The sequence below is a fragment of the Amaranthus tricolor genome, chromosome 4 (assembly GCF_026212465.1).
Source record: "Amaranthus tricolor cultivar Red isolate AtriRed21 chromosome 4, ASM2621246v1, whole genome shotgun sequence".
Classification (NCBI taxonomy): domain Eukaryota; kingdom Viridiplantae; phylum Streptophyta; class Magnoliopsida; order Caryophyllales; family Amaranthaceae; genus Amaranthus; species Amaranthus tricolor.
The window spans coordinates 24,860,658-24,885,214 of record NC_080050.1 but is presented as its reverse complement, the minus strand read 5'-3'; the positions used below and the strand labels follow the sequence as shown (position 1 = coordinate 24,885,214).

The 24,557-nt window shown below is 32.4% G+C and overlaps 1 protein-coding gene and 1 long non-coding RNA gene across 3 annotated transcripts; one reads left to right on the top strand and one right to left on the bottom strand.

Moving 5' to 3' along the window:
• Positions 1-2,775: 2,775 nt before the first annotated feature.
• LOC130810462 (uncharacterized) lies at positions 2,776-4,475 on the bottom strand. Its single transcript, XR_009041061.1, has 2 exons — positions 3,518-4,475; positions 2,776-3,062 (listed from the first exon to the last, which is right to left on the bottom strand). It is a non-coding gene; the product is annotated as an uncharacterized LOC130810462 (long non-coding RNA).
• Positions 4,476-7,121: 2,646 nt separating this feature from the next.
• LOC130810251 (probable L-ascorbate peroxidase 6, chloroplastic/mitochondrial) lies at positions 7,122-16,377 on the top strand. Of its 2 annotated transcripts, none has more exons than XM_057676233.1 (12): positions 7,122-7,490; positions 7,608-7,739; positions 10,300-10,420; positions 10,876-10,976; positions 11,064-11,151; positions 12,840-12,907; positions 12,989-13,075; positions 14,791-14,865; positions 14,956-15,033; positions 15,122-15,226; positions 15,749-15,823; positions 16,083-16,377. In XM_057676233.1, exons 1-12 carry the CDS (start codon positions 7,302-7,304, stop codon positions 16,236-16,238), a joined length of 1,275 nt encoding a protein of 424 aa, XP_057532216.1. In that variant the 5' UTR covers positions 7,122-7,301; the 3' UTR covers positions 16,239-16,377. The 2 variants fall into 2 exon arrangements, with proteins under 2 accessions (XP_057532216.1, XP_057532217.1); XM_057676234.1 differs by having other exon boundaries at positions 15,916-16,377.
• The last annotated feature ends 8,180 nt before the right edge of the window (positions 16,378-24,557 follow it).

The following is a 24,557-nucleotide window of genomic DNA, read 5'->3' as shown; positions in this document are numbered from 1 at the left end:
TCGTATTAGTATATTATTATTTGTACAAGTGTAGTACTAGTATATTATTAATTGTATTAGTATATAATTAGTTGCATTAGTGTAATATTAGTAAATTATTAGTTGTGTAGTCATATTAAAGTAATATTTATATATTATTAATCATATTAGTATATAGTTATTTGAATTAATGCATTATTAATATATTATTAGTTTTGTAGTAGTATTAGTGTAGTATTAATATATTATTAATCGTATTAGTGTATTAGTAGTCGAATTAGCATCTTATTAATATATTATTAGTTGTGTAGTCGTATTAAAGTAATACTAATACATTATTAGTCAAATTAGTACATAATTAGTCGTATTAGTGTATTATAGCTATTTAAGCTAAGATTAAAAGAGGTTTTAAAATAGGGCTATAATATTAGTACATTATTAATTGTATTAGTATATAATTAGTCGTATTAGTGTATTACTAGTCGTATTAGTGTATTATTAGTCGTATTAGTGTATTATTAATATATTATTAATTATATTAGTATATTATTAATTGTAGACACTTATGTAGTTTTTTTTAATGCAGCAAAATTTCACAAATGAAGAGGAGAGGGGCAACGGCTTAGCTATGGCACATGGTCGTCACCCACTTAAAAAATAAAAAAAAATATTCAATAGGGGCTACAAGCTGGCTACGGCCCTGTGCCGTAGCTCACTCAAATTTTTTTTTTTAATTTGGGCGAGCTGGCTACTGAAAGTGGTCGTCGCCCCACACTGTTTTCTAAAAAGAGATGTTGAAAAAGGCTGGCGATGAGCTGTCTACGAGACTGTGTCGTCGCCATTTTTCCGAAATCTATGGCGATGACTTTTTCGTCGCCATTGGCGATGAACAGGTGGCCGTCGCTTTTTTAACATTTATTTGTAGTGGACCCTAGGCGAGGGCAAGAAGGGCCTGTGCCCAGGGCCCACAAAAAAATTAGATAGATTTTACCTTCATATGCATCAAACTTGAGACCTTGTGTAATCAATTTGTACATTTAACCACCAAGCCAAAGTGTTATTAATGATAATCATTACCTTGTTTACTAATTATTGAATTATAAATGTACAATTATCAAACAAAAGAGAATAATATCGAGCTATATTATTGGTGTGTAACATTTTTTTGATACACCAAAACTTGGCTGAGACCGTCTCAAATTGAGACCAAGAGTAGGTCGGCCCAATTTGCGCGTGTAATAACATCACATGTTTTCCCTTATTTTTTTCATTTTCTGGGCATTTATCAATTTTGACCTTAGAGGTATCAATTTTGACCTTAAAGGTATTAATTTCAACGTAAAGTAATACTTAAACATATCAATTAAAGTAAAAAAATTTCAAATTGAACTTATAAGTGATCAATTTTGACGTTAAATTGATCAATTTCTACCTAAATATGGTTCTGTTTCACAATTTTAGAACGCAGTTATATAAAATAGTGTTATTCTATCATTCTATGGATGAATTTCAAACAACAAATGAATGGTCAATAAAACTATCAATAATAGTGTTAAAACTATTAACCTATTAAATTTGAACTAAATGCTATACAATATATCTATACAATTTGAATACTTATTTTTAAAACAATAATTGAAAATTAGAAGTTCAAAATTGAGTTACATTATAAAACATCATTGTCAAATTATATGTCATAATTTAACTTCGTTCATCAATATATCTATTCATTTGTTGTTTAAAATTCATCCATAGAATGATAAAATAATACCCATTTTATTAACTTCGTTCTCAAATTGTGAATAGAACCATATTTAGGTAGAAATTGATCAGTTTAACATCAAAATTAATCACAAATAGGTCAAAATTGAAATTTTTTATGTTAATTGATATGTTTAAAGTTTACTTTAAGTTGAAATTGATACCTTTAAGGTCAAAATTGATACCTTTAAGATTAAAATTGTAAAATGCCCAGAAAATAAAAAAAAACGAGAGAAAGCATGTGAGGTTGATACACGCGCGGATTGGACCGGTCCAAATTGACGGTCTCATTATGAGGCTGTCTCGTCCAAGACCAACTGTTTTTGATATTAAAATTTTGTATTCAGTAGTTTATTTTTGGGAAAATTACCGTGAATAATACAACCTTTTGTTAATTTCCCTACAATAATACCAACTATTGATTAACCATGAATAATACCAACTTAAAGATGTATTTTTCTAGAATGTTAAAAATCAAACTATAGGTAATTATAAAATAAAAAAATTGGTATATTATTTAATAAATTAAAGTTGGTATTATTCTAGGAAAATACCTTTCTAAGTTGATATTATTCATGGTTAATCAATAGTTGGTATTATTGTAGGAAAATTAACAAAATGTTATATTATTCACGATAATTTTTCCTTTATGTTTTATAAATTATTTTTCGCTCCGAACTCTTGAAATTTCAGGGGTGTCCTTGACGACAAGAAAAATTTTAATTATTAATGTCAATTTTTTCTATTTGTTAATTAAAAGAACATATTTTTTCAAACTTTCTACTAAGGTCGACACTTCGAAAAAAACGCCAACCATTACCCCATTACAGTCGCGAGATAGAAAACACACGCCCAATTAGGGATGAAAGTTCGGTGTTTGGTTTGGATTATACACAAATCCAAATCAAACCAAATTAAATTGGGTGTTGATTTTTTCAATCCAAATCCAAATTATATTTTTTATAATCCAAATTGAACCAAACCGAATTTTAAATAATCAATCCAAATTACACCGAATTGCACCGAATAAGCCAGTTTAGCCAAATTGATTCCAATTGAAAATTTCCAAAAATAGGTCATTACAATTTGATGAGTTTATTAAAATTTCACTACAACAACTTAAAAGAATTCATTAAACATTAAAAACAACTTAAAAATTCATTACAAATTCCACAAATAGTTCATTACAACATCAAATCAAACATAAACATTAATCTCTAAAGAAGCCTCTAAATCCACCAGCATCAATCTTCAATTTCAATACCATTTTACTCAAGTCATCATCATACTGGAGATCTAACAAATCTAACAAAACCTGTAATCTGTAAATTGTAAATTGTAAATTGGAGTAATCAAATAAAAAACAAATAAAACATCGATTAAATAGTAAATAACAACTGTAATCTGTAAATTGTAATAATCAAATCTAACAAAAAAAAATTACAAAAAAAAATAATAATTAAAAAGACGAGATCCAACAAAAAAACGAATAAGTAAAAAAACATCTATTAAATAATAAAACATAACAAACATAAAAGAAATCTAAATCTAACCACTAAAAAACGAATAAAAAGATATAAAAATTACGAATATTCGAAAAATTATGACTAAAAAACGAATAATCAAATTATAAACATAAAAATAAACGAAAATAATCTATAAAAAAAAGGAGAACAAAAACGAAATAAATAACATCTATCAAATGCAAATCTTACAATAAACATAGAAAAAATATAAAATAAAATAAAATAAAACAGAGAAAATAATGAAGATTAACCTTTGGCCTTCCATTAAGATTTGATAAAAGAGATGACAATAGAGATTTGAATTACTAGATCTGAGGGAAGAAGGAGGTGCCTCAGATTTGGGAGAGAGAGAAGAGCATAGGGATAGGGATGACAATGAGTATTGGACCCGACCCGGATCCGTGGATCCGTATCCGTTTTCACGGATCTGGGTCCTAAAAAATTGGACCCGTCGGATCCGGATTCGTTTAAATTCACGGGTCCGAATTCGGATCTGAGAAAAATATCCAGACCCGGACCCGCGGATCTGGAGGACCTCACCCTCAGCCCCTCACGCACACACCTTCTAATCTGAGTTCCTATTCTCCCTTACGCCATTCCCAAACTCCCAGTACCTCCCCTGCCCCATTCCCAGACTCCCAATCATCACTCGACACTCGACAGCCACACCGCCCACAGCCCACTGGCGCCCTCATTGCCTGCCGTCTGTCGACAGCCACCGGCCACCGCGTACTCCTCCCCTCTCCTCACAGGCGGATTTGAGGGTAATAAACCCTAATTTTGATTTCTCTCTCTGTCTCTCTCGCTCACTCCCAATACTCCCCTAGGTCTAACTTGTCGATGTCACCCTATATAAAATTGAGGAATCATAGCTTGAAGTAAAGAGCTGGAAACTAGAAGTGCTTCTTTGTAATTCTAGTACCCATCTGATATATTTTTCTTTTGATCTGTGGTTTGGAATGTTATATTCTAGGCCTACCTTTTATTTGGCTATTTATTATAGAGAAGCTGTTGGTGGATTTTTTTTTTTTGTTTTTTGTATTCATCTTTTATTTTGTTTCTGTGGTTTTATATCTTGTCCTTTGCTGGTGATTTCCTTTTTTTTGGCTGTTTGTGTCTTGTGCTTCTTGTATAGCTTAGTTTATCTTGACTCTCAAACCCTTGAGATTTTTATGATCTAATCACTCGTGTTAGTGGTTACAAGTCACTATATCTTGAACTTTCTCTTGAGATATTGACATTACATCTTAATGAATATAGGTCTGATATTGCTGAACAGAGTGGGGAAGTTTCAAGGTCAATTGCGGCCAGCTTTTTAAATATTTTTTAACATAATCTTGAAATCTCAACACATTAGTCTATAATATTAACATTAGTCTATAAATATCGCTTTATTGCAATCTCAACACATTCAAAAATACAAAAAAAAAAAAGCAAAAACAAGTCAGACCCATTTTGGACCCGAATCTAGTACTGGATTCGCAGTATTCGGGGATCCGGATCTGAGTCTTGCAAAACTGGACCCGTGGATCCGAGTCCGAATCTGAATCCTATTCCTAAAAACGGATCTGGATCCGGGTCCACCTGGACCCGGTCCAGATGCGACCCATTGCCATCCCTAGTTAGGGATAGAAAGAGATTAAGAGAGTACAGAAGAAAGGAAGTGAAGAAGAGGCACCTCACTTCTAATTTTGTTATAATATGTGTAACACCTTTAGAATAGGTCGAACATTTGAAACACCCTTTATGAAAAACATGAGTAAAAACCTAATCATGGGAGTGTTACCGCCACATTTATTTCTAATAAAATAAATGTAAGTGTTAACGACTAAGATTTAACTTAATAACTTTAAATCCAACAAAGGGTCTTACAACATAAGAAAAAACTGAAACGCAATCTATGTCTATATAAAATTTAAACAACTAAAAAACAATTTTAAACTGAAATACGATTCTAATAAAAGCTATATTTCTAAGTGATCCTCACTCTACGATTCCCACGCAATCAATAACATGCAACATAAGAGTATTCTCAAGGAACCCTAGTGTGCACACCCATTCTACTTGGATCACAACAAATAGAAGGAAGACCAAACATCGTATCAAGTATCAGAAATAATAATACCTGTCGGTAGCTATACTAACCAAACAGAACAACCTGTTCATCACCTTTATACTTGGATCACAACAAATATAAGAGCTTTATTTCCCTCGTGTTACACTTTACGTGATTTAATATATTTTAATAATTAGTCGCGTGCATACAAATATATAATCAAACATACATTATAAATTTTATTTTATAATCATAAATTTTCCCAATAAATATATATCTCAGGAATATCTAACTGAAATCTCATTTTTCAAATCACCATTCTAATATCAATTGGTGGCAATAGGAATTAATATTATAAATATTTCTCCTTTAAATTCAATCGCATTTAAAAGTCATTATTAAAATAACAATATAACTTTCATTAAAATAATAATATTATGAATATTTCTATTTCAAATTAAACCGTATCTAATTTCGTTATTAATATAAATTTTATCAAAATAGTAACTATAAATTCAAGTTTGACAAAAATAATAGTAAAATATAATTTGAGAATATATAAAAACATAACATCATATAAAATAATGTCATATAAAATCATGCATCCTATTTAAACACATTAATTATCACTTAGCACATAATACTAACGGGATAGTCCTAATTAGATGGACATTGAGAATTACCTTGTCACGCGATCCTAGACCACGTACGCTCTTAATAATCTTTGTTTACGAATCTGCTGTCTTTAATATCGAAATCTTGCGTTTTCTTGACTGAATTTTAAGCAAATGGGAGATGGAGGAAGTAGTTTGTAGGAGAAAAAGGAAGTGTGAGTAATAATGTGAATGAATTAAGGGTAATTGGTTTAATTTATAGTAGGTAAGTGAGGTTATTTATAAGATTTAGAGGGAGAAGTGGGAAGTTATTTATTAATGGGGAGTTATATTTTTTTAAAAAAATTTATTCATTTATTATTATTATTATTATTATTATTATTATTATTATTATTATTATTATTATTATTATTATTATTATTATTAGTAGTAGTAGTAGTAGTAGTAGTAGTAGTATTATCATTATTATTATTTAAAAAAAACGGATGTTACAATATGGGCGCCTCAGTTAGGATTTTTGGGAAATTTGAAAAAATTAAGACGTTTTAATGACTTTTTTCAAATAACAAGCTTCGTTCAAACTTTATTCCCAAAATAAGCGTCCTTGGCTTCAAAACTAAGCTTGTTGTATACTCGCTCTTACTTACAGCGAATTAAAACAAATGGTCAAAAAATTAGTCAAGAGTGAAATCGCTGTTACTAACAGCGACTTAAGGGTTGACTGGTCGACTGTTAGTAACAACGACTTTAGGCGTGGGTTATTAGGGCTCTCGAACGAAGTAAATTGAAATAAGGAAGGAGGAAGAAGACTGTTGTATTTAGGCACGCCTAAAGTCGGTGTTACTAACAGCGACTTCATAGTTGACCAGTCAATTGCTGTTAGTAACAACGACTTCACCCTTGACTAATTTTTTGACCATTTGTTTTAATTCGTTGTTAGTAAGAGCGAGTATACACCAAGCCTAACTTTGGAGCCAAGAACGCTTATTTTGAGAATAAAGTTTGAACGAAGCTTTTTTTTTTGAAAAAAGTCATTAAAACGTCTTATTTTTTTCAAATTTTCGGGTTTTTGTCTTTTGGGCTTGGGCCAATTACTAACAAGGCATATAATATTTTGGTCAGTTTGGTTTTTCGGTTTTATAGGGTGCAAAATCAAAATCAAACCGAACACCAAATTACTTTAAAATTTCAATCTAAACCAAATTATATTTAAAATATCTCCAAATCAAATTGAATACTTCGGTTCGATGTTTGATTTTTCAGCAAATTAGTTAGTGTACCCCTACGCCCAATTGAAGCCCATTGTCCACCAACATTTTACCCTTCTCTCTTTCAGTTTTTCAGTATTCGCAATCGCAGCAGCCAATGACTGATCGTCTATCAATGGCCTCATTCACAACTACTACTGCAGCCGCCGCCGCTGCATCAGCCGCCTCTCGTCTTCTCCCTTCATCATCTTCCTCCATTTCTCGTCTTTCTCTCTCCTCTTCTTCTTCTCATTCGCTCAAATGTCTCCGATCTTCTCCTCTCGTCTCTCATCTCTTCCTTCATCAGGTTTTTATTAATTTTCACCAATTTTGCTTCTTTTTTTTTTAATTTTTAATTTTTTATTTTAAATTCTACTTTTAGCTGTGATTTTTTTCATTTATTACGTTTTTGATGTTGTTGCAGAGAGGAAGTTTGAATTATGTGACGAAGACGAGGTTTAGCACTAAATGTTATGCTTCGGATCCTGCTCAGTTGAAGAATGCCAGAGAAGATATTAAAGACCTTCTTAAGACCACTTTTTGTCATCCAATCATGGTGATTATCTCATATACTTGATTTACTGCTACTTTCTATGATTTTGAGCTTAATTGTTTACAAATTGGTTACGTTTTCATCTTTTTTCTATTTCCCTGGCCAATTGTTTACGAATTGTGTAATTCGATTCTTCTAATTAGGTTTGAAATTTGTTTAGTTGGAGTATCAATAGCTAGTTTGTGGTTAATTCTCTGTTTGATGATTAATATCTATGTGTGAGATTTGGATAATTTGATTTGTTATTTTCCATCTGTTGATTTTTTGATTAACTGCAAAGCGTACGTGATTGTGAGCTTTATTTGAAAGTGAACTTTCTATATTCCTAGTACTTTCTTTGATAAAGAGCTTGACATGTTGGTTTTTTGGATGATGTTCCAATTTTACCTGGTTTAGAAAGTATCTTTTGGTGGGATAGTTTATGATTTGTGACGGAAGAAGTTTCAGAGTTGATTAACTGGATTAAGTTTGGTGTCAGGATTGGAGTTTGTTACCGTCAAATGATAAGATTGTTTCATTGAAATATTCATTGCATTACAAAATATAATAGAGAGTATTGTTAAATTTGTCTTCATAATTTTAATGATGTACCAATATGTATATGCTCTATTTGTTGATACATAAACTTTAATCCTTATTTTATTGGGCTTATATCATGCCCCATAAATCTAAAAAAAGGTTAATAAATGTTAATATGGTTGTCAAGTTCCATCAACAACTTCAATATGCTTTGAGAATTTAGGACTGTTAAGGGCTAATTCGTTCAAACAAGGGACATTAAGTCCAAGAGCTAATAAGAACCAATAAATAAATATGACAGGTTGGATTATGTTTAAAATGTATAGCTAAAAAAAGGCATATTAAATGGACTTATGTTATCCTTTTTGGCAATCCTGCAAATTAATATCTTGTTATCTAAATGTTATGAAACTCAATCTTATATGACGCGGACACCTACATTCGTTTTCTGTACACAAATACAGACTTTTTCTACTCTATCAAATGTAAGGAGGCTCTCACTAAATTCCTTCATCACGATAACATATTTTTGTTCATGCACAAACACTGTTTACCAAAAATACATAGGCTGTGTAGTGTAACTTCCAAAGGCTCATTAGTCTAAAACCATAAAAAAGCTTATTTAAGCAATGGTTAGTTTTTACCATAAACATGGATGAGCCAAAAATGTATGATTAAGAAAGGAAAAAAGAATCAAGCGGAAGTAACACGCTTTTCCTCTCCAAGCAAAGACATAGAAAAGAGATGTTGGGATATTGTTGATTGTGCATAAAGCTGTATCATTCTCTTCTTTTAAGTGTTGTTCATATCTTGAAAAGAGAGAGAGAAACTTCTTAAGTATACGTATCAGTTTTGAAGACATGGCTAATTATGAATCTCGACTCATGAGGTTTAATGCCTTCTTTCTAAGAGAATTCTTGGCTTTTCGCTTTGATTTTGAAAGTATGAGTTATACTTTTCTCATTTAGTTCCGCTCTGTACACATCAATCTACACACGAGTTTCTGTTTCCCTCGACCAACCATGTAATATATAAAACAAATGGCTAATGTTTTTCTTGTTTCTCTATGTTATAGAATTAACCATTTGAGTTCTACTAATGGCAAGGGAAGGTTGTTGTCAATCTTATTTCATGATTTTTAATGCACTTTCCTCTTAGTTATTGAACAAATATTTTGGATATAAGGTAGAATTATAAGACTTTTTACCCTTTTGGTGATGAAGGATATTATATGGGTGCTGGATGAGTTAATATGACAACTTGAACAATGAAGTGAGTGTATCTAACTTAGATTTTTGAGTAGATCATTTTGGTGGGGAAAGCCTAATTGAGCTTGACTTTTTATCTAGGAAACATTGAATGTGACAAGACTTTATGCCTTTTTGGTTATGAAGGGAATTATATGGGTGGCTTAGTGTGGTAGCTCAAACAAAGAAGTGAATGGCTTTACTTTAGTACATATCATTTGAGAAGAAAGCCCTGCTGAGCTACTTTCTATCTTAGCAATTTTAAGTGGGCTTGACCAAAGTTTCTTCACTTAATTGATTATTATTGAAACATGTCAAAATTGGTGTCTATTTTCTGTCACCCTGTCCAGAAAACTGTAAAGCTATCTGATCGAAACCAAGTATACATTGAAGTATTGAGTATCTTGATACTCATAGACATGGCTAAGCTCCAAAGGAATTCATGGAAAGATGGAAGAGGCTAATGGAGTAAAATGAAGAAGACGAAACTCTCTTTGTCTTTTGCGAATTGTTCAAGTTCACGAGCAGATGTTCAACTAAGCTGTTTTTCAAATAACAAATGTTTTCCTTTTCTTTAACATAGTATAAACTATCAAGTGTGCCGTTTCCTCACCTTTTTAGCTGCTCTACAATCAAAAATTGTAAACAGTTATAATCTCTTATGCATGGTTCTCTTTCCCTCACATTCTTCTTGGTCAATTAGTGATTTATATTTGATGCTATACATGCTTGTCAACAGAGATTGTGTTGTGTATTATATATATGTGAACAGGAGAAACTGAGCAGTTTATGTGTAGGTTCGATTAGGTTGGCATGATGCTGGTACTTATAATAAGGACATTGAAGAATGGCCACAAAGAGGTGGAGCAAATGGTAGTCTCAGGTTTGAGGTTGAGCTCAAACACGGAGCTAATGCAGGTAACGACGTCCTCTTTAGTGTTGAACTTTTCTCTATTTCCTTTCTTTTCATATGTAGTACAAATAGAAGATCCGATTGATACCCTTTGTACTATTGACCTTCAATGCTATTATGTTGATTCTTTTTATAGAACAAAAAGATCAAAGACAGATGTAATGGTTTCAGGAAAGTCAAGAGTTAAATTCATTCTCCATGCACAATCTCTTATCAAACTCTTAGGATAGTTTTCGTCTTTATTTCACTATTTTCCTTTTAGTTTTCCACAATTTGGTTTCCAGATCCACTCTTAAGTTCATGTAGAAGTATGTGCAAAGAATGTATTTTCTTAAATGGTTTCTATTCCGTAAAAGAAAGGATCCGATTAGCAACAAAAGTGTTCTTGAATGTCTTTTAGTACATTTTCCTTCTTACATAATACTAACTTTGTTGTTTCAAATAATCATTGATATTACAGGTCTTGTAAACGCTTTGAAACTTCTCCAGCCCATAAAAGAGAAGTACTCCGGAGTTACATATGCTGATCTATTCCAATTGGCTAGTGCTACTGCAATTGAGGTCTTCTCTTCTTATCTCCTTTATCTTTGAGTTGAGATAAATGGAAGTATTAGGCTCTTATTCATTAAAATTTTTGTTTCTTTCTAGGAGGCTGGCGGTCCTAAGATACCCATGAAGTATGGAAGGGTTGACGTGACAGGGCCAGAGCAGTGCCCAGAAGAAGGAAGACTTCCTGGTAAGAAACTCTCACTTTATGTTTTTGATGCTCTGACCGTAATATGGATTAAGTTCTAATATTTTTCATAAAGTTCTCAACAAGAGAGAGGCACAACAGTTTGTTGATAATGTAATGCTGATGCATCACCATAACTTCCAATTTTGATTCGATGTGCTTGAACATGAGCTTTATAACGGTGATTCTAAGTTGTAAACTGTGAAATTCAGAAATCTTCAAACTCAGCACTTTCATGAAAGTAAATGTAATCGAAATATCTATCTATTTGGGTTTTCGAGAAGCACATTTTAACGTATTTGGTATGTCATCCTTGTCCAACAATTCAAGTTGAATATTGGATCGCGCTGTTGTACCTATAAATTGAACTTTGAACAGCAGGTCTTGTTGGCTTTCAAATCGGAGTGAAAGAGGGAGTTAGAAGATCGGTACCTTTATATTTGAAAAAAAGGATAGTGTGCTTCCTTTTACCCTATGCCTAGTTGTCAGCTGTCACAAGTTTCTGTGTGTGTGGGGTGGGAGGTGCATATCCCTAATATTTTCTGTACAAGTTGTCTTTAATATTAATAATACAATCCTATTATTGCCTATGGTGGGGATATGCTCTCACAAACAAGAATTGTGAGCTAATAAGCTGTAAACAAGTCATTTGTTGGGGTCCAGAACTTAACTTTTGATCAAATATCGAGAGAGAGGGAGAGGGAGAGGAGGAGGGTAAGGGGGAATTTTTTTTAATCACTATGTATAATATACGGTTACTATTTATAAAATACCTATTTTTATAACATAGTGATGATAACAATTTTAGCTTTTCTTGGTTAACATTGATCTTAGGTTTTTTTTTTTTTTTTTAATTTTTATTTTTAAATGACTTATCATTCTTATTTTAAGCACCCTTTCTATTGAATCTCACCCCTTTATATATAGGAAGAGGATCATGTAAAATGACTTAATGTGGTGAAAACGTAAAACAAGGGTACATATTCAGCTTTTGGGATATATACTTTTGTGGCATTTTTGTAAATGATTCAAAAATGTGGAACTCAAAAAACACGCGTATCTCTTTACATCGATTGTATACCCCATTTAATGTGATATGTACCCCTTTTGTCTTACCAACTTGTCTGTTTTCACTTGATCCTGCCCCTTTGTACATATTCGATAAAAGAAGGTTGTGTTTGTTTGACCTACAATAATTTTTTGAAATTTTAATAAAAAAAAATAGTTGAGAAAAACTTCACCCTTTTAGCTGAATATGTTCAGCCTATAACTGAATATGTAGACCCTGAAACTGATTTTTTGTTTTCACCATTTTAGTTGGAGATAGGGTCAGGGTTAGGGAGGTGACAATGACCTTGGTTGGTGTTGATGGACGGTGACTTTAAGATTATGATTTGTGTATGCATTTTTTTTGAAAGATGCCATGTTCCAGGCTTAAGAAGAGGCTCCTGCTCTTTGGCTTAAATTTTTCTTTGGATGACTTTGTCTTGGGTTTGCATTGCCACAATCAAGCATTTGACGGACAGTGTTGATACAAGTAGTTGAACGAATGCATTTTTTATGCTCATAGTATGTTGATTTTGTCTTTTGAATGCATGTATTGATCTCTGTTTGTTGATATTTTATGTGTGATGCATGCTGTGTTTATATGTTGATTTGCTACTTTACGGACTCTTGGAATTTCTTGTTAGATGCTGGACCTCCTTCACCTGCTCAACATCTACGTGATGTTTTCTACAGAATGGGTTTGAATGATAAGGTGAAGTAGCCTCTGGCATTAATTATCAACTGCTTCCTCTCATGTAGCATCATATTCAACTTGAGCTGCTTGTGTCGATAGGAAATTGTAGCATTATCTGGAGCACATACATTGGGAAGGTCCAGACCTGAACGCAGCGGCTGGGGAAAGCCAGAGACTAAATACACGGTACTTATGTTGAGATTCTTTGCTGAGTAAGCAATTTAATTCATATCCTCTCTCAATGGTCCTCTGAAATCTTAATAGCTTTAGATGGAAATTTATATTCTTCATTATTGGCATGATATATATATTTGGAAATTTTATCTTGCTACTGAAAATCTGGATTTTAAAATGTATTTCCTTTAGCTCTATTATAAGTGTTTCTCATGGAATTAATACCTGACAGTTGGAGCAGGTAGGTTATTATTCCAAACATCTTAGAAATTAGAGAAACATGTATAGTTTGGAAAGTTGAACTTTTTATTTACGGTTGCATGTCCCCTTTCCTCTTTGTGCTATGATAATGAATTACTAGATAGATTTCGTGCCATGCACGATTTTTTTAATTTTATTTTTTGTGTATATTGTATATTAGAATATTTTATGTCATAACAAAATTAATATCATGGTCTGTGATGAATCATGTATAAGAAGATGACCGAACACAACAAAATAAATCACAGAATTACAAGAACATGACCATCATCCACTGATATGTAGAATTGTGGATGTGGTTATTGTTGCCAAATGTTTAATACACGTGCCGGTGCCACATGTGTGATTGATTTTCTTCAGCAAAGCTATGCATTACACTGCAAAGATATACTATAATTCATTAAAGAGGATAATTACTTATTTATAACACGAAGAATCCAAATGTCATTTGTTGTTATCTCTTAACAGCTTTTTGTTTAATCTATGTAAAGGGTAAAATTCCTCAAATTTTAATCTGATTTTTCAGTGCTGAATTTACTTTAAAATGATAGTAGATACTCTCATAGTGAAAAAATGCGACACGGTTGCAGTAACGGACACTATTATGTTAACGAGGATGATGGACCGGTAAATATCGGCCTAAAGAATGAAGTTTCGATTGGAATGCTACAGCTTTACGATGCGGGTAATACCAGTTCGGTAAATTTGAAAATCTTTACGAAACGATGCGACCTTGTTTTTGCACTATGACATACTCTTCCCACATGACAAAACTCATACAGTATCAAACTTTATTAGACGAAAACTGACTAATCTAAATAAATTACAATTCACCAATCAAACTCATCACTTCTTTTGACTTCAAACTTCATTTCTTTTGTATTGATGCGTCTTCAAGCAACTTTAACCCCATCTTATTGAAAAAACACCCCCCAAATTTCAAATAACCTGACTACATACATGAAGAAAAGCCTCCATGCATTGAGAGGATTTAATGATTTCTTCACTCAAACACAGCACTTGATCATCTGTGCTTATGACTTATTGACCACTAATACATTGGTGGTGCTCTCTTTACTAGATAGCGCTTAATGAAAGCTTTGACTTGCTTATGAAGTGGATATATTCTATACAGTTAAATCATTTACGATTTCTAAGTGAAGAACAAAAGCAAAATAATAGTCACGTGAAGGAAACATTTTAAGTTAAGAATCAAGATGTTGTAGATAAACCTTTTCTCAACCCAAGTCTCACCTTTAGAATTTGCACAAGTGATATTGCATTTCCCTAGATCCCCAAGTCCCCAAGTCCCAACAAATCCTGATCATGGCCATTTCTCGACATTTTCTCTTTTCGCTTCAGTGATTTCCCTTTTTGGTCATCATTTTTGTGTTGTGTCTTTAAATATTTTTGATATTTATGCAATTTGTTAAGCTTGATCAAATTTTATGATTCTCATATATCAGAAAGATGGACCTGGAGCTCCAGGTGGACAGTCCTGGACAGTGCAATGGTTGAAGTTTGATAACTCTTATTTTAAGGTCTGTATTGACTGAATTAATTTTGTAATATTCCATAAACATGGAGGTTGCCTGTTCTTGAAGTGATTCATACCTCTGGCCTTTATTCAGGATATCAAAGAAAAGATCGATGAGGATTTGCTTGTTTTGCCAACTGATGCTGTTCTTTTCGAGGATCCATCTTTCAAGGTAAAGAAAGCAATGCATTATCCTCGAAAATAACAACTAGTCATAGATGATCTTCCTTCTTTTATCCTAAACTTTGTCATGATTACAGGTGTATGCTGAGAAATATGCAGTTGATCAAGAGGCATTTTTCAAGGATTATGCTGAAGCCCATGCCAAGCTCAGCAACCTTGGAGCCAAGTTTGACCCTCCTGAGGTAACTTATGAATTTAAATCCCTAATCTACTGTCATATTTGATTCTTCTGTGTAAAAGTTTTCTTCGTTGCGGTGAGTGATGAGCTGTAACTTCTATTGTACTCGGCCGATAAGCTTTTTTACAATCACTTCTATTCCCCTAAATGCTATCATTATTTTCTTTCTTTGTTTTTTTCTTACTCATCTTGGGCTTCTTGATACTGGATCTAAAGTTCTTTCATGATGAACTCTTGGTTAAAACTTTCTATTTTCTTTGTCAACTTCTGTAATCTTGCTATAGAATATGTTTGATCCATTTTTTTTTTTAATTCTTAAAGATCAACAATCTTCTTGCAAAGTAAACTGTTAAAGATACATTGCTTATTTTCCATGTGGTTTGCTTCTCATGGTGATATAAAACTGATGATATCTGCTTTTAACAAAGACCTTCATGTCATTTTCACAGTTTTAGTTAATAATCAATTAGATTTTTTATTATTAAAAGAAACACACTGTATTTACTATTTACGACGGGTTGGACAGGGTATCTCCCTAGATGAAAGCCCTGCTGAAGCAGTTCCAGAGAAGTTTGTAGCCGCTAAGTACTCATCGGGCAAGGTTTGTAACACTATGTTTAGTATTTAATATACAGTATATTCTCATCACATATCCAGATTTATTCATCTTCATTGCTTTTATGGTTGCTGCAGGATTAATTATTAACACAAAAGATCATATTTTTCGTGACTTTTGCCTCTTAATAATACAAGATGAAGCTATATTTGTGTGTAGTCACACCTTAAAAACTTGGAAGTCTTATTGCTGAAGAAGAATAAATTCAAATGAGTGTTGTGTGTTTGCTTATTTGAACTTGCAGAGAGAGCTATCGGATTCTATGAAGCAGAAGATTCGCGCAGAATATGAAGGTTTTGGTGGTACCCCTGATAAGCCTCTTCCAACTAACTATTTTCTCAACATTATCATTGTTATTGGAGTTTTGGCAGTTCTATCATATCTTGCAGGATATGTATGATTTCATGAGGTTTTCCCTACGGCTTCCTTTTAATGTGAATTGCATTCTTATTTCATACTTGATATTTTGATGGCCTCCGATTCGAGTTGTGTGAATTGGAAGAAATCCAAATCATATGCAAGAGTAATTATTCATCTCATTTAGAAATCTTATCTTTAGCACTTGCTTGGATCTCGTAATTCAATGAGTGTGTTTGTATACTATTTTAGGAAGGGAAAAAAAAGGGAAAGATTGATGTATTTTCCAACCTTTATTGGTATCCAATAGAAAATCTAAGTTAAACATAGTGATTTGTAAATCGTCATAAAAAAATAAGAAAAACTATTAAAATATCAAAACAAAAAAAGGAAATGACATGGTATGGCTCTGCCTTGTTACAAGCTCACTTTCTTTAAATAATGTCACAATGACAAGTGTGTACGTCTTCAAAAGAGAAGGTTTGTGCAACTTTCGGGCAAACAGAAATGGAAATAAACTATAAAATAAGCATTTTAAACAAAAAATCTCTAAAATAAGCGTCTTCGTGTCAAAGTCTAAGAGCCTAAGATTATGATTTGTTTGTTGTTACTAACAGCGAACAAAAGAAAAAGGAATTACTTTGTTCGCTTTCAGTAACAGCGAACAAAGAAAGATGATATCATAACGGGTAAAGGGACAAAAAATATAAATAGTTTCTTCGCTGTTGATAATAATGAACAAGCTTGTTTTTAATTTTTTTTGTTCCTTCAAACATTGACATTGTCTTTCTTTGTTCGCTGTTACTCACAGCAAACAAAGTGTTTCTTTTTTCTTTTTCGCTGCTAGTAACAGTGAACTTAACAACGAACAATCTAACCTTAGGCTTAGACACAAAGATGCTAATTTTGAGAGTTTAAATTTTTCCGAAATTATAAAAAAACTTATATTATTGACTCTATATAAAGTTGTTGATTTGGATAGCAATAAGTAATTCTATTTAAATTAGGGACATGAAGGACATTGCACAATGTTTCAACAATCAAACATCTAATTCTTGAATCACCATGACGATCACTTGAAAACTAGCCTCATCACCTATGGTCTCATTTTCACCACCAATCTTTTTATAGGTTGAGAGTCGATCATGTTAGGAGTCATGTCAAAAAATCTTAGAATTCAAAAGCATTTTAACCATATTTGTATTACATTGAGTTTAGATAATAATTTTAGATATAAAAGGAAGGAAGGAGAAAGAGAGGAGAAAGGAAAGTAAAATGAAAAGAGAGAAAGAAAAGAGAAATAAAAGGAAAGTAACTTTTGTTTATTTGATAAAAAATAAAAGAAAGATAAGAGTTTTTCTCCAAATCTTTTTAATTTTTGAGAGATTGAAAACTTAATAAAATTTATTCATTTAATTCATTCAAATTAATTCTCTTTAAATCTCTTTCCTCCTATTTTGTTATTTAAACAAGAGATTTTTTTGTCCATTTTCTTCTATCCAAACACATCCGTAAATATTAAAAAGTAGAGTTCAATTTCATCTTCAACAAAATTAGCTTGGATTGAGCTAGTATCTTTAAACTTGCATATTTCACATTGTTTTTTTTTACTTCTAACAAATTTTTTTAGACTCTTACAACAATTACAAGTCAAACTTCTTGAACATTTGCTTCTACTAGAATTTATTACAAACAAACCATCATTAAACTCATTTAATGACTTATATGCAAATTGGAAGGCAAGTATGACTTTTTGAATTACGTTTTTTATAACATCCTTACTATATAAAGTATTCCAACCACACATAAAGTCTCAAAAATATTAAAATACTACTCTATTCGTTTCTTTTTGTTTGTCTATTTTAAGTTTTTTCACTTTATAAGAGAGAAATTTAAATTTGATTTTTGAAATATATATTCAAGAAAAAAAATATATTCACGTGGAATCTTGTTAGATTGTCTTGATGCAAAGAATTTTAATATATAATTTTTATAATTTTTATTATGCGTAGTATGAATATCGAGACTTAAAATTTGCGTTGAAATACGTAAAAAGTAAAGTATACAAACAAATAAGTATGTAGTATGGAGGGAGTATATCATCAAATGAGGCCTAAATGTTTTTGGAAAGTGAATACTAAGTTTAATGCATTTAGCAAGAACAGGGATACATGCCTACAAAACGACGGATTGGCAAACTTAAAGACAAGAGTCATATTAATTATCATGTCCCATATTTTCGCTACAAGTATAAAAAGAAAAAAAGTAAAAAATGTGATACATGCAAAAATGAAAAAAAATGTGTGAATAAAATAAAAGAAAAGTTGAATGTATAGATAACAATTAAAGAGAAAATGTGAGTCGTGGTAAAAAACAGAAATAGTAAACTTATGAAACGATTCGAAAAAGAAACACACATTCTTAAATAAGATGGTCTCATGGTGAGACCATTTTTTTTAGGCTGGCACAATATACACTTATCATCTTATTGTGATCACTTATAACTTTAAAATAATCACTTATAGTTTTAAAATGATTATTTTTTATAGTTTTAGAGTGATCACTTATAAACTTAAATTGTTCACTTATAATCTTAACATAATCATATTAGAAATTGATTAATCATATAGGCTCATATCATGATGACAGTCTCATACAATACTGGTTAGAAAGGAAATTATACCAACACAAATTCTTGTGAGAGACGGTCTCTTTGAGAGATTATCTCTAGTTGGGTCGATCCATTAAATATTTTTTTAAAATATTGTAAGTATGTATTAAGAATAATGTAAATAGACATTTAAGATATTGAAAGTAGGCATTACGGAGACGATAAGTAGGCATTAAGGATAATATAAGTAGGCATTAAGAATACGAAAAATAGGCATACATTAATCTTTAATGACTGAACTTAAGATACGTCTCTTAAAGAGATGGTCTACAAATGCTAACTGTTATACCAAAACTTGTTGGATATAGGTAGTGGTAGGATTGGGACCTAGGAGGTAGGATTTTGGAGTAGGGCTAAACTCTAAAATGTGAGATTGTGATTTGTGAAAAGGAAATTATATCATGCTTGCCATCGTGGGAACACGTGAGTGACTAAAGAGGCTCTTTTATAATCATTCTACTTGCTTTCATTAATTTGTTGGAATGCTATGTGTGTCCTGGTGTTTCAACATGTCTTTCTTCTTGAGATTCCCTTCCTTATCTTCATCTTCATATTTCAAAATACGATTAAACTGATTCCAAACATTATGCCACTAAAATAATATTGCTCATTATAGTTTCCACGTCGGTCTCTCATTTGTTTTAAAACAAGCAAATAGATATTAAAGTTGTAAATGATGTAATAGCTCTCTTTCTACTCACTTTTGATAATGATATTTTCACATGGAATATGTTATAAGCGGGTGTGAGTATTTCAAAATAGGAAGTATAATAGTCATTCTTATTCTCTTTACTTGTCTGATTTGATTTTGGCACATTTGTCAATGCACGTTTTCAATCTTAAATATCTCTAATTGTGCTTAAGTAAAAATTATAAAAATTTAATATTAATAAAATTTACAATAAGACGAATCAAACAAGATCCCACATGACTTGTTGTAACTTATAGACTAAGAACAAATCAATAATCACATAATAAGAGTGATTTCTGAATAGTGTTGAAAAACCAAATGAGACAAGTAAAGCAAATAGAAGGGAATATAACTCTTAAGAGCTTTTGTGGTTTTTAAAATAATGAAACCTTAGGGTAGCTATTATTACAATAATGATGTATTACAAATACGTATTACAAGATAAATTTACACCATTTGTATTCCTGGTACATGGCTTTGAACTCTTGTTGAATCACCAAGGAGACGATGAAGATATGGTTGCGACAATCAAAGAAGTCGCTCAAAAACTTGATATGAGTAGAAGGCGTTCATGCACTTTCTTATTGTGATATTTCTCCCACAAAGGTGCTTAGGATGATAAAATGAAATTCACAATGAGATACAATCTACACAAAAAAATCCTAGCACAAGGAAATTGCAATAGTAAATACAAGTGTTGTGGTGAATTAATATTGAGAGTTAATTACTCTCTCAATATTATTTCATGAAAGGAAGAACAAGAATGAGAGTATTCTTAAGAGAAAAATAAGAAATGATATGGAGATGGGATGCAATGCCCCTTGGTGTTATGAATGGTATCACATGTGTGACTTGAGTGCACAATTGAAGTGTGTATTCATGTGTGTGACTCTTGAGTTGTGGAATCCAAAAGGGTGTAATTATGTGGGAGAGTATTCATGGGAATTATTGGTGTTAATGAAGATTAATGAAGAAGTAGAAATGACTTGTTTTTGATAGCTCGATCAGAATTCTGTCAGAGGAAACAGAATGGTCGCTCGACCTACCCGCTCGACCGAGCGAGCCTTATTGGTTGGCCGAGCGGTCAGACAGAATGTATCCAGAAAGTATCTGCTGCTCGCTCGACCGAGCGAGCTCTCTGTTCCAGTCGAGCGGTTTCTCTGATGTGCATGGGATGCTGATTTTCGACCTTTCAAGTTCTTGGAGTTATTTCATATTATTCATTACTCTATATTAATACTGTATTCAAGTGAGCTATTGACATTCATGTACCTAATACTATATATAGAGCTCTCATACTCACATCAAACACATCAAACACAACCCTTAAGCCAAACACATAGCCTTTTGTTTTTATCTCTTACTCAATTGTAATTCTTCATTTGTAAGTGTTGTTTATACTTATTTGATATAATATAAACAGAAACTACACACCACGGAGGACGTAGCCATCATTGGGTGAACCTCCTTAAATCTTTGTGTCTCTTTTGCTTAATTTACATTATCAAACATTGTTTTGTTCATTGTTGTTTGTATTGTTCTTAACATCGTAACGATTTTGGCAAACATTTCACTTGGCATGCAACCTCTATTTATAGAACTATGCATCAAGCAATACCTCATTTTGAAACAAAAGTGTTCACCAAGCAAAGCTTATGAATTAAAGTAATGTTTCACCAAGCAAAGCTTATGAATCAAAGTAATGATTCATCAAACAAAACTTATGAATTAAAGTAATGATTCATCATATTCTTTGAGGCATTTAATTGGACTTATAATATATTTATTTTAGTCCCACTACTATATGTAGTATATATAAATCTAGGTCTATATACTATAAATGTTCAACAACTATATCTCAAATATATACAATAATAATAATAATAATAATAATAATAATAATATAAATCTAGGTCTATATACTATGGAGCTCTCGGAACCTCTCTTACAGTGGTAGATTACAATTGGTAAATTCTATTCTTACATCCATCTGTACGTACTGGTCTCAGATTTTTATTCTTCCTAAAACAGTCATCAAAAAAATAAATAGCGTGTGTCAACATTTTCTCTGGCATGGAGTTAGCGATAGTTCTAAACATGGTAATATTGCCTGGGAAAATCTATGTCTTTCTAGAAAAGAGGGGGTCTGAATATTAGGAATATTTGGTTATGGAACAAGGCAGTCATTGGTAAACAAATCTGGTCCATTAGCCAAAAGAAGGATAACTTGTGGGTCAAATAGGTCCATGCGGTGTATATCAAAGACCAACAATGGGAGGTCCACAGGCCTCCCATCACTGCGAGCTGGGTTTGGAAAGGGTTATGTAAACTACGTGAAGAAATCATCTCCATTGTTCACCAACAGCCCAACACGCACTATAGCATCAAGGGTGTCTATAATCAGCTACAACCTACTGGAATCAATGTTCCCTGGAGCAGACCTGTTTGGTGTAGATATTCTGTGCCTAAACATCGATTCATCACTTGGCTAACTGTGAGAAGGAGGCTGCTCACGAGAGACAGACTTCTTAAATTCAATTTGGTGGATGATGCTACTTGTGTCCTTTGTAAAACTGATATTGAAACTCATGATCACCTGTTCTTTAATTGCTCTTGTACTGTTGTGATTCTGAAACAGGTTATGCAATGGCTCGGATGTAATTTTCAGACCCACTCGTTGCAACACCTCTTACAAAAAGGTTGGAACATAAAGGGAGCAAGATTGAAGAAGCTCACGGTGGTGGTGGCTATTGCAGCTACGGTGTATACAATCTGGAAACTCAGGAATAATATAATCTGGAGGCAAAAAGAAACAACAGCCACAACACAGATGGTTGGTCATATTAAATGGATTGTCAAGAATAGAATTCTCCAATTATGTAATGATAACAGTAGACATATAGATTGGCTCAAAGCCTTGTAATATCCTTTGTATCTCCTTTTGAATGATGCTACAAATGATTTAGCATTGCTTTGGAACCCTTCCTAGAAGGTGGCCATAGTTTATGCTCATGATGGATTTGCATCATTGGTTCCATATGCTTGTATATGGTTGTTTTCTTGATGAAATAAAATCTTATTTCTCAAAAAAAAAAAAAAATAAAAAATAAAAAAAATAAAAAAAAAAATAATAATAATAATTAGGCTAGCGGATCTCCTACTGTTTAATTGGCTTCATGGGAAAGATATTTGTGTGGATGTAACTGGAGGCTCGCCCTTTGTTGGCACATGAGTCTCCATATGGGAACCTGGTGTCTCATTAGCCAATAATGTTGCCGAAAGAAAAAGGAATAAATACATTGCTAAGTGCGAGGAAAACAGTTACAAATTCATCCTCTTTTCTTTCTCCACTTTTTGATAGCTATGTGAAGGCGCATTCGACTTGTTATTAAGGATTGCATCGGTTGCTTTGAGCAACTCTAGTAGGGCCAGAACCAACTTCTTATAAAGTTTCTTTCTATGAAATGGAATACGCATAATAATAATAATAATAATAATAATAATAATAATAATAATAATAATAATAATAATAATAATAATAATGATGATGATGAAGAATTGAAGTATAATTTAAATAGTTAACGTTTGCAATAACTTAGAAAGATGGTTGGAGGAAGAAGACAATAGAAAACAAACACCCTATGAGTGAAGTCCTAGCCGTGTGAATTGTGAAATGGTGAAAAAAAAAAGATTTGGTTATTGCATTGGTTTATATAGAAAAGGAGGTGAGAAAATATTTGTAGAATCTTTTATTTTCCTTAAATCATTTTAATAATTAGGCATTAAGAAAACAATTCCTCCCCCATCTCTTCACGATTTAAAGCTAAAAGCCTTTAGATGTTTGTTTATCTCTTCAAGGCAAATCATTTCTTAATAGTTTAAATAACTTTTCAATGGATAGATTTTTTAAATTATAATTTATTTTATCGTTAAATCGTGAGGTATTGTTGTTTTTACCCTCCTAAACTGAGCCACCAACACGCACCAATGAAGATAACAATTTGGTTTAGGTTTAAGCTTAAAATCATTTGGTTTTCATTCTCATTCATCAAAGAGAGGCAAATGCCCCTATTAATACAAAAGATAGAACTTACAATATGGAAACTGAATAATATATATATCTTAGCTTCCTAAACACTTAAAATAATATTCTGGAATAAAAAAACATTAGAATCAAAATATTCTGCCTATTATTTCCTAAATATTCTGCTTATTATTTCCTAGACTTCCCCTTAAGTTTGGTCTCGGAATAACTGAAACCAAACTTGCCCAAAAAACTGTCGTTACTATGCTTTAAGAGTTGCGAACTCCCCCTGAGAACCAATCTAGCATTATCCAAGTAGTATAATCCACCGCATTCAGTATTATGACAAATGATCTTCTGGGTCTGGGCATTTTGTACAACACAACTATGAGCAGTCATGAGAACAGTACAATTTAGTTCTTTGGTGAGTTGACTAATAGATTATAATTTATATGATAAATTCGGGATCAAAAAATCGTTTTTTAATTGAAGAGACGGGGAAATGGCAATCGGGCCTTCACCATCCACATGAACACGATCACCGGTCGCAAGTTTAATTTTAGTATGGGTAGTGGGGTTATGAGATAAAAGATCACGGGGGTCAAAAGTCATAGACTTGGTTGCCCCGCTAAAAAATCCAAGGGTTGGAATAATTTATTTTAAATTGCAGACTTAAGTGAACATTAGGGTTGTTAGATGAAGAAGGCCTTCGGTTTGAATTTTTAACGTGGATCCCTGGGTACCCATATTGAGACACGCGGGTCAGGGCCGGGTCATGGGGGTTTTTAAGGTTTTTTGTGTGGGCTCTCTATAAATAGAGTTATTTTTAGAAAGTTCACACTTCATTCTTCCCCTATTCTCATCTTCTTCTCTCTCTGATATTTTTTGGTGCCGAAAACCACCTCTCACTGTGGGACCATGCCGCCGGCCCGGTTTGTCGGAGCCTTGGTGGCGGTCACCATGTGTACGGTCTCGT

Coding starts and splice junctions, on each gene's coding strand:
- LOC130810251 (XM_057676233.1), top strand. CDS start 7,302: ATGACTGATCGTCTATCAATGGCCTCATTCACAACTACTACTGCAGCC. Junction 12,908..12,988: donor GAATGGGTTTGAATGATAAG/GTGAAGTAGCCT, acceptor TTGTGTCGATAG/GAAATTGTAGCATTATCTGG. Junction 14,866..14,955: donor TTGATAACTCTTATTTTAAG/GTCTGTATTGAC, acceptor GCCTTTATTCAG/GATATCAAAGAAAAGATCGA.